The sequence below is a fragment of the Ranitomeya imitator genome, chromosome 1 (genome assembly GCF_032444005.1).
Source record: "Ranitomeya imitator isolate aRanImi1 chromosome 1, aRanImi1.pri, whole genome shotgun sequence".
Classification (NCBI taxonomy): Eukaryota; Metazoa; Chordata; class Amphibia; order Anura; family Dendrobatidae; genus Ranitomeya; species Ranitomeya imitator.
Genome location: NC_091282.1, coordinates 664,560,888 through 664,580,800, shown reverse-complemented (window position 1 = coordinate 664,580,800; position 19,913 = coordinate 664,560,888). Strand labels below are relative to the sequence as shown.

General features: G+C 44.4%; 1 protein-coding gene across 2 annotated transcripts in view; it reads right to left on the bottom strand.

The window, feature by feature from the left end:
* Nucleotides 1–421: 421 nt before the first annotated feature.
* Nucleotides 422–19,913, bottom strand: part of KATNBL1 (katanin regulatory subunit B1 like 1) — a 28,924-nt gene continuing 9,432 nt past the window's right edge. For both annotated transcript variants that reach the window (XM_069728991.1, XM_069728993.1), the window contains exons 4-10: nt 13,898–14,177; nt 13,658–13,776; nt 12,416–12,466; nt 9,805–9,894; nt 4,101–4,190; nt 3,811–3,904; nt 422–1,013 (exon numbers count right to left, since the gene is read on the bottom strand). In XM_069728991.1, the coding sequence (XP_069585092.1) occupies nt 981–1,013; nt 3,811–3,904; nt 4,101–4,190; nt 9,805–9,894; nt 12,416–12,466; nt 13,658–13,776; nt 13,898–14,177 (757 nt within the window). In that variant the 3' untranslated portion in view covers nt 422–980. The remainder of the gene's footprint in view (nt 1,014–3,810; nt 3,905–4,100; nt 4,191–9,804; nt 9,895–12,415; nt 12,467–13,657; nt 13,777–13,897; nt 14,178–19,913) is intronic.

Below are 19,913 nucleotides of genomic sequence, written 5' to 3'. Positions count from 1 at the left end.
GCTCGTCTACATTGTTGGGTCTGGTGTCTCATCTTCCTCATGACAATATGCCATAGATTCTTTATGGGGTTAAGGTCAGGCGAGTTTGCTGGCCAATCAAGCATAGGGGTGCTGTTTTTAAACCAGGTATTGGTAATTTTGTCAGTGTGGACAGGTGCCAATGTTTTCATTGGCTGTAAGCCATAGTCATCAACATTAACAGAAATAAACACTTGAAATAGATCACTGTAATGACTATATATCAGTTTCACTTTTTGTATTGAAGAACTGAAATCAATTAACCTTTTGATGATATTCTAATTTAGTGAAAAGCACTTGTATGTGCCCCTTCATAGCATATTCCATAATGGCTCCAAATTCCCATATCGTAACTAGGTTTGCATTGCAGAATAGATCTGAACTACCACAGATCTACATGTAATTCTATTGCAAAAACGTTTTTAATATTAGGATTTCAAATAATATAACAAAATAAACAAAACGGCTCCAATATCCAGTGTCCAGGGTTAAAATGTCTCAGTTTTAGGCACAGCGTTTTGCACGACCTCACAGACACACACAGTAGTGCATTTCTCCAATGTCAGTTTCTCTTGGATCTTGATCACGGATCCGTGATGATGCGACACTTCCAAACTTCAAGTTTTTTTTGTTTTTTTCTCATCTCCTCTGCCCCTCAGGCGAGGACAAGTGACCCTTGCAATGTCTGTGTCACGCAGGAGTGCTAAGTAAACAATTCCTCAGTCAGAAAAACAAAAAAACCAAACACTATCCAGAAAGAAGACTACTTCAATATGAAGCAGACAGACGCCACCTTGTCAGTGGTGGCATCATGAGCGAGCGTTTTGGAGACAAAGTTCTCTGGCGATTTAGTGGTTTTAAGAGTTTATTCTTGCAGCAGAATTATTCTGAAAAGGTCCTCAGAAGTCTACCGTCTCATGAAGTCCCAAAACATATGCCGGATATTCATTGACGCCTCGTTATCAATGGAGCTGTGACAAGTAGCCATTCAAGTCCTAGGACAAAACAGAGAATTAGAAAATTCTATTCACATAGATGACTACAGCCTGTCACCTACGGGGCCACTCTTCTGGTTCTGATATTTCATACTACTTACATTGCCTCCTCAGGGGGTTTCCATTATTCTATATGACAATATTAGTTATAGTCTCCCATTGCTGCTCCTGTGATTCCTTTGGTCTTCATTGACAGGCTGCAGCAATGAGGCCATGACTATATCGCACTTTTGACTGCTGCAGTCAATCACTGGGCTTAGCAGCCCCATGTCACCTTTATCATCTTGACCACTAAACCAAGCAACCGTCTGCAGTGGCGACTTGGTGCTGAAGTTATGAGGTCACCCCTGCAGCCTGTCAGCAAAGATAGGGTAGCGACAGAGGCAGTGATGGGCGAGTAGAGCTCATTGTTACCATTTCACTTGCCCAACCCCTTTAAACTCATCCACCCTGATCCCAAGAATGGAGCTCGCAGAGCATCACCTCAAGGGACCAGCGGTCAAACAGGGGCACCATCACTCCATTTGCTATGGGACTGCCAGCTGAGAACTGGGATCAGCCATCTCGGAGAATGAATAAAGTGTGGGTGGGCATGCTGGACAGCTGATCTGGTATTAGTGGGGGTCCCAGTTAGGACTTATGGATAGGTGATAAGGTTGAAACTTAATATATGCCCTACATGACATGGTTTGAGCAGGAAAACTGAAGTCTTTAAAGGGAAGGTGCCACCAGTTTTCTTGTAGTTTGTTTTTTGTGAAATGAAGCTTAATATAGCAATTGAAATGTATTTATGCAATGTTTGCACTTCTTGCAAACATTTCTATATGAAAAATATTATATACTAGATGGTGGCCCAATCCTAATGCATCGGGTATTCTAGAATATCTCTGTATATAGCAGCCACATAGTATATAGCACAGGCCACGACATATTCTTGAATACCCGATGCGTTAATACAGGCCACGCAGTATATAACAGTGGCCACGCAGTATATAACAGTGGCCACGCAGTATATAACAGTGGCCACGCAGTATATAACAGTGGCCACGCAGTATATAACAGTGGCCACGCAGTATATAACAGTGGCCACGCAGTATATAACACAGCCCAAACAGTATATAACACAGCCCACATAGTATATGACACTGCCCACGTAGTATATGACACTGCCCACGTAGTATATGACACTGCCCACGTAGTACATAGCAGCCATGTAGTATATACTGCAGCCCACGCAGTATATAGCAATGTGGGCACTATACGCGCGGTTAAAAAAAAAAAGACTTAAAATTAAAAATAAACATATACTCACCTTCCGAGGGCCCCTTGTAGTCCTGGCGCCTGTGTGCGGTGCACGCGACAGCTTCCGGTCCCAGGGTTGGTATGAGCGCAGGACCTGTGATGACGTCGCAGTCACATGACCGTGACGTCATGGCAGGTCCTTCTTGCATAGCATCCTTGGCACCGGAACCTGCCGAGGACACCGCGCACGTCAGAGGATGAGAATAACTTTTTTTTTTTATTATTATTATTTGTAACATTAGATCTTTTTACTATTGATGCTGCAAACACATCATCAATAGTAAAAAGTTGGTTACACAGGGTTAAAAGCTGCGTTAATGGAGTGTGTTACACCATGGAGCGGACACTGACTGCGGGGAGGAAGGAGCGGCCATTTTGCCGCCGGACTTTGCCCGTCGCTGATTGGTCGTGGCTGTTTTGCGGCGACCAATCAGCAACTTGGATTTCCATGACAGAGGCCGCGACCAAAGAATATCCGTGACAGACAAAGATGGAAATGGCCCTTAGACAATTATATAGTAGATTTTCTTACAAATATATAAATTTACCACTAGGGGGAGCATTTTCCGTTTTAGACCTCAAGCAGCTATAGTAAGACTTACCAGCTTTACTGTTAGCAGCAAAATTGGGGCAGTAACTGCTGACATCACCATTTCCCTCCCCTTTTGGGTGGTCTAATATCCCTGGGGCAGAATGAAGAGTAGCATCACAGGGCAGTGCCATTTTGTGAGTGACTGCCCTGTGATCTGCTATCACCAACAGTTACCGTCTCTCTCACCCAGACTACATGATTCTCTCACCCCCCTCCACAATGCCTGGCCATTCACTGCAGACCCGCTGCTCCATCTTACCGTACTGAGGGACGAATCACAACTCCTGCCCAACAGCTGACAGCTCCTGTTCCCATAATGCTAATGGTACATTCTTCCTCTTTGATGTCTCTGCTATTCTGCCGGTACTTTTCTCCTGAATTTTATTCCCATCAGCCGTCAATCTAGGGTCTGTTCAGCTGGAAGCAGTACTGCTTATGTTAGCAGATCCGAGGGCTCCATGAATATGGCAGCAGAACACTCCCACTACTGTGAATTATGCAGCCCACAGAGGTGTGCCCAGTTCACAGCAGTGACAGTTCTATTACGATAGGGTCAGCATCCATCTTATCTCCTATGACCATGGGGTGCTGTATTATGACACTGATAGTCTCATGCTGCTACTGTGAAAACAAGATGTCAGCCCCCAGTGCCTTCTTTAACCTCCTATAACACACAAAATATGTTTCAAATGCAATCAAAACTTGGTTATAACAGCATGTTATGGTACACTACATTGATTTATTAATGATCTACAAACACTGTGCCTTCCCTTTAAGCTGCGAGTGCATGTCTATGTTACTCTAATAATCATAATAAGAGCCACGGTCCTGGCCCCCATGAGGAAAGATGGATGCCCTAACAGTCTGCCAAGTGTGTGCACGATAATGACAGGAAACCTTTACCTTGGCAATGTTGCCAGTATAGCCTGGTACCGACGCAAGGTGACTTTCTTGCTGCCACATTCCACTTAGTTGCCGTTTTAGTATCAGGATATTTCTGAAAACAGAGTAGTAGCGAGTTAGCGGAGGGTGGTCAGTCATGTGTCGCCATTTACACACAGCCATAACATATGTGGGATCAGTACACGGAATCTATATACTCATGCACTTATGTGGAATGCAGTGAGGTGTGAATCATTTATTAGTGTCCTGCCAGAGCACCGCAGACCTCCCAGAGTAGGACCACAACTTACACATCCGATGTATCTTCTGAACTCGTGGACAGCTGTGTCCACCATTTCTTCACAACCGCCTGCAGCCAGTTCAGGCCGACGATGACATATCTGCAAATTGAAGAAGTCCAATAAATCTACATTGCAATTTGTAATTGAGCGCTTACGTTACAAGAGACCCCAAATTACATCAATATTATAGTGATGGTAATAACCCTTCCCAGCCGAGCTATTCTGCATTTTTGTTTTTTCCTGGTCTTCAATGAGCGGAAACCTTTATTTTGTAGCATTATCAAGAAAAACGTCCCCGAGTCTTCCCTGGCACTTCGACAGTACACGAACACAAATGGGAAATTACTTAACTGACATTCTAGAGCTGTATATTTACCATCTTGGAATTGTTTAGCCATGATACCATTGTGAGTGCCCCTCCTATTGGACATTTGTGTTTTTTCATATTTTTATCATATGTATTTTAAAGATGTTTAATAAAAACCTGTATTTTTTTATACTATGGTTCACTTCTTATGACTACTTAATTAGTAAGTCAATTTGTGTCAGCGTATTTTGTAGTGTTGCGGTGATCAAAAAGAAAAATACAATTCTGTTTAGATTCTTTTTTTCACCCCTCTTTACCAATCGGGTTAATCCCATTTTAGATTCTGACAGTTTGGACTTTTATTTTTGTCATTATTTAATGGCGGTAACAGGGAAATGATCCCAAAATTTTTTTAGCCAGCTTAGGGAACCTGTGATCATCTGAAACTATTGTATTGCAGTAAAAATCACAGTCTCCTATGAATGTCAGACACAAGCTGGTCAAGACAGGAGCCCCGTTATGAGAGCCATGGGCGGATGGGGTCTTCAGTACTGCCCTGGCTGAGATTGCAACCCATCAGCACCATGAAGTCACAAGGCGGAGGGCAATAGTCACGCGGAGTGGCGTGCCCTTTGGTTTGCATTAAATGCAGCTGTCCGAGCCCAACAGCTCAGCTTCATCCACTGCTGTTAGAGGCAGGTGATGGCTGAACAACAATCTCTGCTGGGAAAGAGGAGGCCTCAGCTTTTGAGCCCGTAGTAAAGAAGGGGACCAGACTAATGAAATAGTTGTATGCCATGTCAGAACTGATTGCTCTGGGTCTTGATTCTGGAAAGGAGCTGAATACAAAAGCAGTTTTGTAAAAGTTGTAAGTATCGTTATTAGTAACGAATACCTATAGATAAAATATTGCTGTGGCTTGGAATTTCAATTTGCTACCAATCTCAGCCACTAGATGGCAGTACACACATAAAGCTATTTCCATTAGGATATCCCACTAATATCCAAATTGTCTCTTCAAAGAGGAAGAGGACTAGAACTCCAGCGCCACCTATAGGAAGTAGTAATCCTAAGAGTCAATATCGACTCTCTAAGGAGCCTTGTCACATGACTTAGGATAAAAAACAAAACCAGCATGTCAATTTGCATATACTATGTTTCAGGGTAGTAGAGTTCTAGTCCTCTTACGCTCTGAAGAGGCAATTTGCATATTTCCCAGAGGAGAATTGTGGCTTAAAAGTCTCCATATCATTGACATATCAGGGTTGACATGTCACTCTCCGCAAGGAGAAACATTATCCCTTGGATCCCGGTCACATGCCTCTCACACAGCCAAACCAGATCTCACACTTTGCACTGATGAGGGTCAGTAGCCTGAAACACGGTGTCTACTAATTCAGGTGTTGGTTTTTGCTTTTATCCCAAGTCATGTGACAAGGCTCGTTAGAGTCGATATTGACTTTTAGAATTGCTACTGCCTATAGATAAGAGTTCTAGTCCTCTTCCTCTCTGAAGTGACAATTTGCATAATTCCCCAGAGGAGCATTGCAGCTTAACCCCTTTCTGACATTAGACGTACTATCCCGTCGAGGTGGGGTGGGCCCCTACGACCGACGGGATAGTACGTCATATGCGATCGGCAGCGCTCACTGGGGAGCACCGCCAATCGCGGCCGGGTGTCAGCTGCCTATCACAGCTGACATCCGGCACTATGTGCCAGGAGCGGTCACGGACCGCCCCCGGCACATTAATCCCCGGCACACCGCGATCAAACATGATCGCGATGTGCCGGCGGTACAGGGAAGCATCGCGCAGGGAGGAGGCTCCCTGCGGGCTTCCCTGAGCCCCCTGAGATGTGATCGCGTTGCTGCGAGGGTCTCCCTACCTCCCTCCCTGCTCCAGGCCTGGATCCAAGATGGCCGCGGCATCCGGGTCCTGCAGGGAGGGAGGTGGCTTCACAGAGCCTGCTCAGAACAGGCACTGTGAAGCCTGCAGTGCTCCGAGACAGATCGGTGATCTGACAGAGTGCTGTGCAAACTGGCAGATCACCGATCTGTATTGTCCCCCCCAGGGACAAAGTAAAAAAAAATTTTTTCCAAATGTGTAAAAAAAAAAAAAAAAATATTCCTAAATAATAATAAAAAAATATTATTCCCATAAATACATTTCTTTATCTAAATAATAAAAAAAATAATAAAAGTACCCATATTTAGTATCGCCGCGTCCGTAACGACCCCACCTATAAAACTGGCCCACTAGTTAACCCCTTCAGTAAACACCGTAAGAAAAAAAAAAAAATAAAAAAAAAAAAAAAAGAGGCAAAAAAACGTTTTATTATCATACCGCCGAACAAAAAGTGGAATAACGCGATCAAAAAGACAGATATAAATAACCATGGTACCACTGAAAGCGTCATCTTGTCCCGCAAAAAAAGAGCCGCCATACAGCATCATCAGCAAAAAAATAAAGTTATAGCCCTAAGAATAAAGCGATGCAAAAATAATTATTTTTTCTATAAAATAGTTTTTATCGTATAAAAGCGCCAAAATATAAAAAAAATGATATAAATGAGGTGACGCTGTAATCGTACTGACCCGAAGAATAAAACTGCTTTATCAATTTTACTAAACGCAGAACGGTATAAACGCCTCCCCCAATAGAAATTCATGAATAGCTGTTTTTTGGTCATTCTGCCTCACAAAAATCGGAATAAAAAGCGATCAAAAAATGTCACGTGCCCGAAAATGTTACCAATAAAAACGTCAACTTGTCCCGCAAAAAACAAGACCTCACATGACTCTGTGGACCAAAATATGGAAAAATTATAGCTCTCAAAATGTGGTAAAGCAAAAAATATTTTTTGCAATAAAAAGCATCTTTCAGTGTGTGACGGCTGCCAATCATAAAAATCCGCTAAAAACCCGCTATAAAAGTAAATCAAACCCCCCCTTCATCACCCCCTTAGTTAGGGAAAAATTAAAAAAATGTATTTATTTCCACTTTCCCATTAGGGCTAGGGTTAGGGTTGGGGCTACAGTTAGGGTTGGGGCTAAAGTTACGGTTAGGGTTTAGATTACATTTACAGTTGGGAATAGGGTTGGGATTAGGGTTAGGGGTGTGTCAGGGTTAGAGGTGTGGTTAGGGTTACCGTTGGAATTAGGGTTAGGGGTGTGTTTGGATTAGGGTTTCAGTTATAATTGGGGGGTTTCCACTGTTTAGGCACATCAGGGGTTCTCCAAACGTGACATGGCGTCCGATCTCAATTCCAGCCAATTCTGCGTTGAAAAAGTAAAACAGTGCTCCTTCCCTTCCGAGCTCTCCCGTGTGCCCAAACAGGGGTTTACGTCAACATATGGGGTATCAGCGTACTCAGGACAAATAGGACAACAACTTTTGGGGTACAATTTCTCCTGTTACCCTTGGGAAAAGACAAAACTGGGGGCTAAAAAATAATTTTTGGGGGAAAGTTTTATTTTTTTTATTTTCATGGCTCTGCGTTACAAACTGTAGTGAAAAACTTGGGGGTTCAAAGCTCTCACAACACATCTAGATGAGTTCCTTAGGGGGTCTAGTTTCCAAAATGGTGTAAGTTTTGGGGGGTTTCTACTGTTTAGGTACATTAGGGGCTCTGCAAACGCAATGTGACACCTGCAGACCATTCCATCTAAGTCTGCATTCCAAATGGAGCTCCTTCTCTTCCGAGCCCTCCCATGCTCCCAAACAGTCGTTCCCCCCCACATATGGGGTATCAGCGCACTCAGGAGAAATTGGACAACAAATTTTGGGGTCCAATTTCTCCTTTTACCCTCGGGAAAATACAAAACTGGGGGCTAAAAAATAATTTTTATGGGAAAAAATGTTTGTTTTATTTTTACGGCTCTGCATTATAAACTTCTGTGAAGCCCTTGGTGGGTCAAAGCGCTCACCACACATCTAGATAAGTTCCTTAGGGGGTGTAGTTTCCAAAATGGTGTCACTTGTGGGGGGTTTTAATGTTTAGGCACATCAGTGGCTCTCCAAACGCAACATGGCGTCCCATCTCAATTCCTGTCAATTTTGCATTGAAAAGTCAAACGGTGCTCCTTCCCTTCCGAGCTCTCTCATGCGCCCAAACAGTGGTTTACCCCCACAAATGGGGTATCAGCGTACTCAGGACAAATTGTACAACAACTTTTGGGGTCCATTTTCTCCTGTTACCCTTGGTAAAATAAAACAAATTGGAGCTGAAGTAAATTTTTTGTGAAAAAAAGTTAAATGTTCATTTTTATTTAAACATTCCAAAAATTCCTGTGAAGCACCAGAAGGGTTAATAAACTTCTTGAATATGGTTTTGAGCACCTTGAGGGGTGCAGTTTTTAGAATGGTGTCACACTTGGGTATTTTCTATCATATAGACCCCTCAAAATGACTTCAAATGAGATGTGGTCCCTAAAAAAAAAAAATGGTGTTGTAAAAATGAGAAATTGCTGGTCAACTTTTAACCCTTATAACTCCCTAACAAAAAAAAAATAATTTTGTTCCAAAATTGTGCTTATGTAAAGTAGACATGTGAGAAATGTTACTTATTAAGTATTTTGTGTGACATATCTCTGTGATTTAATTGCATACAAATTCAAAGTTGGAAAATTGCGAAATTTTCATAATTTTCGCCAAATTTCCGTTTTTTTCACAAATAAACGCAGGTACTATCAAAGAATTTTTACCAATATCATGAAGTACAATATGTCATGAGAAAACAATGTCAGAATCACTGGGATCCGTTGAAGCGTTCCAGAGTTATAACCTCATAAAGGGACAGTGGTCAGAATTGTAGAAATTGGACTGGTCATTAACGTGCAAACCACCCTTGGGTGTAAAGGGGTTAAAAGTCTCCAAATCTTGGCATGTCACCCTCCTGCACCCACAAGCGTTCTGACTGGACAGATCCGCATGCTGCGGTTAGGTTTAATGTTTAGGACTGAGGTCGGGACAAGGCTTGCACTCATTACTGTGGTATGAAATTGGTCGTTACCTACATTTACATCTGCGTTGGAGGCTCGGTTAGGAAGCGGTCACACTTTCCAGCAGACCCTACAGGCAGAATAGCCCTGCACGTGCCTTCACTGCTGCTTGTGGATAGTCACACCTTTGTAGCATGTGGCCTCGACTTCAATGGGTCGGAAAAGGCGGAAGTGAAATATCTGCTGCTCTCTGCCAGCCATAAAAGGATCCCCACCCAGCGCAAATATTGGTCACAAATAGAGATGACGGAGATTTTGCAGGGAAAAACAGAGTTAAATATAACTAGAACTCCATTTTGCATGGGCCGCATGAAGCGGAGCAGCGAAACACGACACCGGCCGAGAACGGAGAACAATGAGTTTTTGTAACCGAGAAGAACAAGAAAAAAGGAAGCAGGAAACTCACTCTTCAAATTTACTCTGAAGCAAAGACTTAACCAGCGGTAACAGATCGACACAGCAGCCGATGGAGACCAAGGCCTTATCTTCTTGGAGGCTGAAACACAAACGTTAAAGGGAAAGGTTACTTATGCCGGCTGTATACTTATAGGGGTGGTCCCATCTTCATTATGGCATAAATGTGCATCAGCGAGGTCATATCCCGGGGTCAGTGCTTCTTTGGCTTTTACTGACATTACTAAGGAGAACAACATCACAAAGTGTTACAGATAGGAACACCAGTGACCCGGCCGCTCACCCTGTCCATGTAGCATGCTGAAGGGTCACATTACAGGACTAGGTCACGGAGCATCAATCCCTTGGAGATAATGATATTGTTTCTTCTCTTTTCACCTTAAAAACCCAACCCCCCCCCCCCCCCACACACCATTTACAAATCTGTACCTCTTTTTTTTTTCTTTCTTTTTTTTTTAGGGTGGGAGAGGGTGACCAAGTAACACCAATTCATCCATTTAAATTTGTTTTGCATAAAAGTCATCCTAAAGAACTTGAACCTCTGATCACCTATACAATGTATTGCGGGTATGCTCACGTGTGCATATAAAAAGTAGCCGGGATCCTCAGCCATAAAAGTTGGAAAGTGTCAGGCGAGTGTCATGCGTTTAGACCCTCACCTAACATCCGTATGCAATGCATCTTTAACATCAGCTTTTTACATACTGTGATTCTCTGTCATTTCAAGCTGGTTTTTGAACTAAAAACAATCTTTTATACAGATATAGATAGAAATAGGTCAGTGACATATACAATTAGTGCAGTGCACCTCACTGTATATGCATTTAGCTAATTAAAGAATTAAAAGAAAAAAATGGCGTGGGGTCCCCCATATTATTCTTAACCAGTTGAGGGAAAGCAGACAGCTGGGGGCTGATGTTTATAGTCTCGGAAGGAGACAATAAACACGGAGCTTACCAGGCTATTAATATTGGCTCACAGCTGTCTAGTTGGCCTTTAAAGGTTATTAACAGGGGTTTACTCCCCACAGCCCCCACCAAAAAAATAAATAAATAACCGACGTAGGGTCCCCCTATTTTTAACAACTAGCAAAGTCTAGGCAGACAGCTGCGGACTGCTATTAATAGCCCAGGAAGGGGCTATGGATATTGAGCCAGTCCCAGACATTTGCTAAACCCTGGGCTTGATCATTGTCAGCTGTCAATACAAAGCTGACATCAACCACAATACTAGATCCCCACTTGCCACACCACCAGAGCAAGTAGGAAGAGCCGAGGCAAAGTGCCAGAACTGCCGCATCTAATGGATGCGCCATTTCTAGAGAGGCTGATGTTCTTCCTATGAAAGGGGGCCACAATAAATGGCCCCTTACTAGGCTATTAATATTAGCCCTGAGCCGTCTGACTAGCCTTTGCTGGCTATTAAAAATAGGTGGAACCCATGTAATTTATTTATTTTGGGGAGGGGAAGTCAGCCCTTGTTAATAACCAGTAAAGGCGAAGTAGACAGCTGTGAGCTGATATTAGTAGCCTGGGAAGCTCCATGTTCATTGCCGCCTTCTCAGGCTATAAACAACCGCCACCAGCTGTCCGCTTTCACCCTGCTGGTTATGAATAATATGGGGAACCCAACCCCCCCCCCCTTTTTTTTTTCTTCTATCTATATAACTCTTCTATTGCATTTTCATGATTCACAATGTGAATTTACTGTAATTGACTGATGAAATGTTGGGTTTCCTAAGAGATAGGCGAGTTTAAAAAAAAAAGAAAAAAAAAAACATCACATGCATGGTCAATGTGCCAATGCGATTTTTTTTTTCTTGCACCCATTGACTTTCATTGGTGACTCTCAGCCATTTCAAATGGCCATACACAGCATGCTGCAAATTTTTCCTCATCCCTATTCCAGGTGAGGAAAAACTCTCAGATGAGCACTGCCTCACTGACTAGCAATGTAGCAAGTGCAATGCGAGGTTTTCTGACTCGTTATCAGAATAGCTATAGCGCTTACCGAATAGCTGCATTGGAACCTGGATACCTGGAGTGCTCCTAATGAGGTGTGGGGTGACACAGTTGCATGTGCCTGTTTGTTGGGCTCTCCATGCATGTGTTGTGACTGTCACACAGCCGCAACACATGGAGCTGTGGTGCCGAACAGCTGGTTATCGGGAGCGCGCCAGGTAACTGATTCAGCTATTCGGTAAGCGCTATAGCCATTTGGATTAGGAGTTATCCAAAGCTATTTTCTCATCCCTAATCATTACCAGTCTGTTATGAAGCCCGGCCCCTGAGCTCACATAACCCAACCCTTCCCTAGCCTCTAAATGCAGCCAGCACCATTTCAGCAATTATTCTCAAGTATTGGAAGTGAAATGCAGCCAAGGCTGTGTAGCTGATCACTGGGGTCCAACCTCGTGGACCCACTATGTGAATAAAGGGGCTCTGCTGGCCCCTTCTGAATGGGGCAGAGGTCCAGCACGTGCACCTTTGCTCTAATCATTGTCTGTGGAGCTGCTGAAGATGTCCATTCAGGGCTAGGCTAAGGGCAAAACTTGATATATACATTAAATACAATAAAAAAAAATGATAAAGAACATACATTACCTATTTGTGAGGACTGGAAGACAATCTGCTATTACACCTAAATCTTGTATCCTGGAGAAAGAGAAAAAACATAAAAAAAGAGAACATTATTTAAAAAGGGAGCGCCACGTTTGCTTACCTCAGTCTACCAATATACAGAGGAATTATCGGCCAACGACTAGTCAGACATCTCATCCTGCCAATCCTTCATGTCGTATGGAGCATTCACACAAGTACCACACAATACATATATACATTTACATATACCTCTGTCCTCCATCTATAACAGCACAAGACACACATCGTGCCATAGGAGCGGAGATTCCAATATCTAATATAGAGGAGGCTCCAATTAGAGAAACTGTTAGATGTGAACAGAGATTAAGGAAAAGTTGCAGCATGTCTCAACAATGTAGACACATACACACATGCTAGAGGTGCGCCTGTAAGCAAGCTGTGTGTCCATTATCTGACAGGAAACCTCTGATGGACATAGACACATCTGCTGCAGATTCATTGCCAAAAATGATGATTGTCAAATTTGCAGACTTACACCACCAATAACTCCCATCCATCTGTCCCATTAGATTATGCGGACATCATGGAAGTCAAGTCACCAACCCGGCATCTCCAACCATTCGCCAGAGCAGATGTCCCCCCACAGAAGACATGGCTGTGCCTCACAACATGTTTACCCTGTGGTGGCCTATCCAGGGTAAAGGTGGCTATTTTCTGATATCTGTAAACAGATGATCAGCTGATTTTTTGGGGGAGGCAGACCAAATCTATTAAAGGGTTTTCCCCCCCATCTTCATAGATGGATATTGTCAGACAATACAAGCAGTTTTGTGATTTACCACTTATTAAAATTTGCAGCCGTTCTTGGAGATATTGACACTTTACTATACTTTTGCTTACCGCTCTTTGACTAAGAGACCGACTACTGCTGCCTGCGCCGAAGCTGGCCAGGATTAAGAGGTAAAAGCGCGCTCCAGGCCAGCTTCATAAAGGAGCGTACAAGATCGATAAATAAAGAGCTTGTAAGCACTGTGCATGTTCTGCAGTGTAGCAGCAGTGATCAGTCTCCAAAGCAACCAGATGTAAACAAAAAATGTTAATATCTCAAGTATAGCTGAAAATTTTAATAAGTAGAAAGACACTACAGAAAATGTCCATTTATGAAGCTGGAGAAAAAAAAACTAAACTCAAACGCTTCATCTCTCATAAGCCAAGCAGGTGGCCAACGTGGACGTATGGATATACCTGACTAGATAGGCTACAAGCTCATTCACACTTCGCTTCCTCCAGAAAGTAAGTGCTACATTAAGCCTGAGGTTCCTGCTGAAGAGCACCTGCGCCATTGTATCATGATCCTTGGACACCTAAGAAGAAATAAGGACAGTCAGATCATGACGGGAATCCTTCACAATTGAAGAAGCTTTTAATGTGGATTTGTGACATCTGCCACATGTGAACATGGCCTTCTACATATCGCAGTCATACCTCTGCAAAGAAGCTGCTGTACTTTGAGGAGGCTCCTTCAGTCTGCGAGGAGCCGGAATCATCGGAGTTCAGCGCGAAGGTGTGCCGGTCGTTCTGGAGCTTCTCATGCAGGTTTCCTGCCGCCAGCTCGTTCTCCTTATTGGCCATGTCACAGCCCCAGCCTTTCTGACGCAGCTTTCTTCTGTAAGCTGGGCTCAGGGCTTGGTGCGAGGCTTTCCTCTTACAGACCACCACTTTGTAAAGCTGCGGATCGCTGGCTGAACGCTGCCGACCTGGATTTCTGCAGGAAAAGTATATATTTGAACTCACAGAAGGAAAACAGAAGAGTCATTCCATTAAGAGGTATCCCCATCCCATTATCCTTGTAAATGGAAACAATTGTGCAATTTACTGCTTTTTACAATTTTCAGCCATTCTTTAGATACTAACATTTTTCTTTACAGCTCGTTGCCTTGAAGACCGACCACTGCTGCTGTTTTCTATGGAGCTTATAAGTAGTGTGTTAAAGTTGGCTGGGATTTCCAGAGCGCACTGTAACCTCCTAATCAGGGCAGGCTTCAGTGCAGTAAGCTAGACAACAGTGGTGGTGCATGTTACAACCACTATCCAACTGTGCAGATGGGAATAGTCATTTCAGGAGAATCTGCAATCCTACTTGGTCCTACTGTGAATAGCGAACAATCTTAACAGCGATTCACACCATAAGCAGCGAAGTTTAACCTGTTGTAACTACAGCGATGTCTTTTACGGACTATATAGATACACACATACATACAGCCATGGCTGAAAGTGTTGACATCATTGAAATTGTTCTGGAAAAAAGGGATTTTCGTGTACTCACCGTAAAATCCTTTTCTCTGAGCCAATCATTGGGGGACACAGACCTTGGGAGTATGCTGCTGCCACTAGGAGGCTGACAGTGATAGAGAGAAAGTTAGCTCCTCCCCTGCAGTATACACCCTCCTGCTGGCTCTCAGCTAACCAGTGCGGTGCAAAAGCAGTAGGAGATCAATAACAACATATGAGCATATAGCATGTCACATTATTTATATATATATATATATATATATATATATATATATATATATATATATGAGAGAGTATAGCATGTCAAATTATAAAACAAGCACAAGCTAATAGGGAGGGAGCTGTGTCCCCCAATGATTGGCTCAGAGAAAAGGATTTTACGGTGAGTACACAAACATCCCTATTTCTCCTTCGCCTCATTGGGGGACACAAACCTTGGGACGTCCCAAAGCAGTCCCTGGGTGGGGACAACATCAGATCAGGCCCTGTGTAACTGCTACTTACAAATGCGCCACCGCAGCCTGCAGAGTCCGCCTGCCCAGACTCACATCTGTGGAAGTGTGGGAATTATAGTGCTTCAAGAATGCATGCAGACTGGACGAATCCGCAAGCTTGTAGGCATGCTTGCCGACGTCTTGTGTCTAGATCCCTCGATAGACAGGGAGATAGGCTGACATCTAACACGGAAGGACTCCTGGATGGTGAAACGAATCCACCAGGCTAACATGGCAGATGAAACGGCTAAACTCTTCCTGTAACCATCAGGAAGCCTTCTTATCGTCAGGAAGCCCAAATAAAGTGTCCGACCTTCGGAAGGACGCCGTCGTCGATACGTACCTACTCAGAGCACTCACTTCGTTGAGATTATGGGGAACCCATTCCGTATTGTAGACTGTAGCCAAAAGATATGAGGGAAGAACGATGCACTCATAGCAGTGGGAATACCATGGGACCTTGGTAAGAAGGGACAGGGATAGCCTGAGGACAACTTTGCCTTGATGGTAATAAGGAAAAAAGTCTGAAAGAACAGAGCGGCAAGCTCTTAAGACTCATCAGGATGACAAGATCGCAGAGAAAAAAAAAAAAAAAAAGGCGACGTTCCCTGATAGAAAAGTCTGTACGGATTAGAAGGAGTCTACTGTAAGACTCCCAGGACCATTAAGGTCCCAAAGATCTAACGGTATGCGATATGGAAGAACTACATGTGAAAACTCCCTGTTGCAAATAGACTGAAAGATACTAGCTCCGCAAACAAAAAACTGACGTGGTCAGTACGGATCCCCGAGGATCACTGGGGCCTTTTCTGCTTCCGAAAGGCTTTCAGAAGTAGTGGAAGAGGGGTTATGGTACCACGGAAGAACCAGAGCATGCACTGCGATGGCTCTTGGATCTCGAGGCCAAACCATGAACTCGAGTACATTGGCGTTCAGTCTGGACGCCATCCGATCTACAACTGGAGAGCTCCAGTGAAAGCAGATCTGATGGAAGACTTCTGGGTGAAGTTCCCACTCACTTGAGGGGAACCCTGATGGCTGAATATGTCTGCGGCCAAAATTTCTACTCCTGGGATATGTACAGCCGAGATCACCGAATGATAGCTCTCGGCCCATCAGAGAATGTGAGATAACTCCGCCATGGCGCCTGATTGTGGGTACCTGCTAGATGATTGACGAATGGCACAGCCGTGGCATTATCCAATTGAATTTGAATGGGGTGACCCGCCAGAATGCAGTGGACCTGCTGTAGGACTAGCCGTACCGTTCGGATCCCCAGAGCAATGATCGGGAGAAGAAGACTGGCACTGGTAGTCACCAATAACCACTGAACCGGGAGAAAGGCCCTGGATGAAGAAGGAGCTCAGAGACTACCATCTGAAAGCCGGTTTGTCTTGCTGAAAACGAGCGGAGCGAAGGAAACTGCTTCCATTGTCGTCACCATTTTTCCTCAGAACCCTCCTAGTAAATCGAATGAAATGAGGGGATGAGTGATCAAGTGCGTGAGCTCCCTGTTGAAGGGCCATGACCTTGTCTCTAGGGACAATTACCATCCTTCTGGGATTGTGCAGGATCATCCTCAAAAAGGATCTACTGGGTTGGAAATGAGGAAAACTTGTCTAAGTTTAGCTGCCTGCCCAGATGAGAGGGTATCGCAAGTGATCTATTCTAGACGACTCAGCGTAGTGCTGGAAGAGCGGCTAGAAAGTCGACCAAATAGGTCAGGACGACCACTCCTCTAGGGTGCAAGAAGAACATGACCACCGCCATGACCCTTGCGAATACTCTGGGTGCGGTAGCAAGGCCGAAGGGCAAGGTCGTGACTTGGAATGCTGTTCGCGAATGGAAAAGCGAAGGAACTTTTGAAGAGGGGAAAAATAGGAACGTGGATGGATGCCAGAAACTCCACCTTTCCAGTAATGGCTGAGCGGAAGAACTCCATCCGAAAAAGTAGAACCTTGTCAAAGGTTGTTAGAAGTGTGAAGTCCAGGATCGGTCTTACTTTTCATTCCCCTTTTTGGAACCAAGATCCCTTAGATTTAGACTGTCATGGACAACCGTTCCACTGCTAGTTGGGTCTGTAGGAAACATACGATCTTTTGTTAGACTCTCGCTCAGAAGATTTGATTGTGTACTGTCTTTGGGAAAAGGTTACTGGCGTGAATTAAAGTAGTTAAGGTCTCCAAACAGGAGACCATTGCTCTAGCAACCCATGCGGCGGCTAAGGAAGGGTAGAGCGCTGAACCAGAAGCCGCAAAACGAAACAAACCAGATTTGATATCCGACAGTCCGTGGTATTTTTAATTGATGATACATCGGGCAGGGATACTGGTAGGTATACCACAGGAGTTTCTACCCGGTTAATCTGCCAAGTGGCAGAATGCGCAGCTGCATCCAGCAGTTCTGGAAAAAAACATCTCTAGCTATCGCTGCTCTGTTTTGACAGTGCAGAGTTAAAAATTAGGAACCCTCGGTGCACCAGGGAGGTGAAGAGGGATTGTCCATGTTCTTGCATCATCTGCTAAATAGTGGTGATGCAGAGGGGGGTGCTCGGATGCCAGAAAGGGTGCCTCTGTACATCCAGAGTTCAGGTCCCCGGGTGGACAGGGCAGGTTGTCCGGGGTTGGGCTTGGATGCAGAAGAGGATACATGGAGGCGACACTCCATGTGCTCGTCTGTTGATGGTGTGGGGAGATCGGTGCCCTTTAACCCCTTCATGACCTTGGGATTTTTTGTTTTTCCGTGTTCGTTTTTCGCTCCCCTCCGTCCCAGAGCCATAACTTTTTTATTTTTCCGTCAATTTGGCCATGTGAGGGCTTATTTTTTGCGGGACGAGATGTAATTTTGAATGACATCATTGGTTTTAGCATGTCGTGTACTAGAAAACGGGAAAAAAATTCCAAGTGCGGTGAAATTGAAAAAAAAAGTGCAGTCCCACACTTGTTTTTTGTTTGGCTTTTTTGCTAGGTTCACTAAATGCTAAAAATGACTTGACATTATGATTCTCCAGGTCAGTACGAGTTCATAGACACCTAACATGACTAGGTTATTTTTTATCTAAGTGGTGAAAAAAAAAAATCCAAACTTTGCTATAAAAAAAAAAAAAAAAATTGTGCCATTTTCCGATACTCGTAGCGTCTTCATTGACGTTTTTAATGATAGCATTTCGGTGCAGATACGTTCTTTTGATCGCCCGTTATTGCATTTTAATGCAAAAAACGTAATTCTGGCATTTAGAATTTTTTTCCCGCTACGCTGTTTAGCGATCAGGTTAATGCTTTTTTTTTTTTAATTGATAGATCGGGCGATTCTGAACGCGGCGATACCAAATATGTGTAGATTTGATTTTTTTTTAATTGATTTATTTTGATTGGGGCAAAAGGGGGGTGATTTAAACTTATTTTTACACATTTTTTTTTTTTTTACTTTTGCCATGCTTCAATAGCCTCCATGGGAGGCTAGAAGCAGGCACAGCACGATCGCCTCTGCTACATAGCAGCGATCTGCTGTTCGCTGCTATATAGCAGAATTGCAGGTGTGCTGTGAGCGCCGACCACAGGGTGGCGCTCACAGCCACCGGCGATCAGAAACCATAGAGGTCTCAAGGACCTCTATGGTTACTAATCTCATGCATCGCCGACCCCCGATCATGTGACGGGGGTTGGCGATGACGTCATTTCCGGCCGCCCGGAAGCGGTAGTTAAATGCCGCTGTCTGCGTTTGACAGCGGCATTTAACTAGTTAATAGGCGCGGGCAGATCGCGATTCTGCCCGCGCCTATTACGGGCACATGTCAGCTGGTCAAAACAGCTGACATGTCCCGCCTTTGGTGCGGGCTCACCGCGGAGCCCTGCATCAAAGCGGGGCTTCTAAACTCGGACGGGATAGTACATACTATCCCGTCCGAGGTCAGAAAGGGGTTAAAGGACCCATCGCCCTTAAAAATCAGACCAGGCATGGCATCCTTCGTAGAAGCCTCTGTGCAGTGAATCGCTTATCCGGACAGAATGGCAAATGCTCTACGAGGGAGCTTAGGCTCTTTATGAGGGACACTGCGTAATGTAGAACAGAACCGGAGTCGTCGCCAATGTACAGAGATTGATTGATGATATAAATAGGAGAGTCCATCCTTTTCTGAAGCTCTGGCAAGTCCAGATCCAAGGCAATATCCGATCGATAGTCAGAGCCTTGTTCTCAGCAAATCATTGGTGAAGGATCAGGAAACGAAAACTACCGTTTTCTAGATGCCTGTAAGTTTCTAGACGCCTGTACGTTTCTAGAATACTTGCGGCCCGTCCTTGCTAGCCGACGGCTCCCATGTAGGAGAGGGACCATGTATATCGGTCCTGCGAGCACTCCGAGCCACAGAGGCATTCAATCTCTTGGTCAGAGAAACCATGGATTGCGGTCAGTGACGAAGTCCACTGAGGGGAACTAGGTACCCTGGGATAAACTGGATCAGCGGTGGAGGGCTCCTGTGCTCATTTAGGGTGACCAGCTTCAGATTGATTATGTGCCTTTAAGACCAGGGCACACTGTGCAGGTACTTACTTACCTGGGTACTGATGTTGCAGAGTCGTTGTGACCCTTTAATGCAAAAAACCGTCGGCCCTGTGTGAGCCGGCCGGGTGGACCAAGATGGCCACCGGGAGTTGCAGAGGTGATAAAATCTCGCAGAGAGCGAGAAGCGCCAATTCAGGGGGGCGGAGCCACAG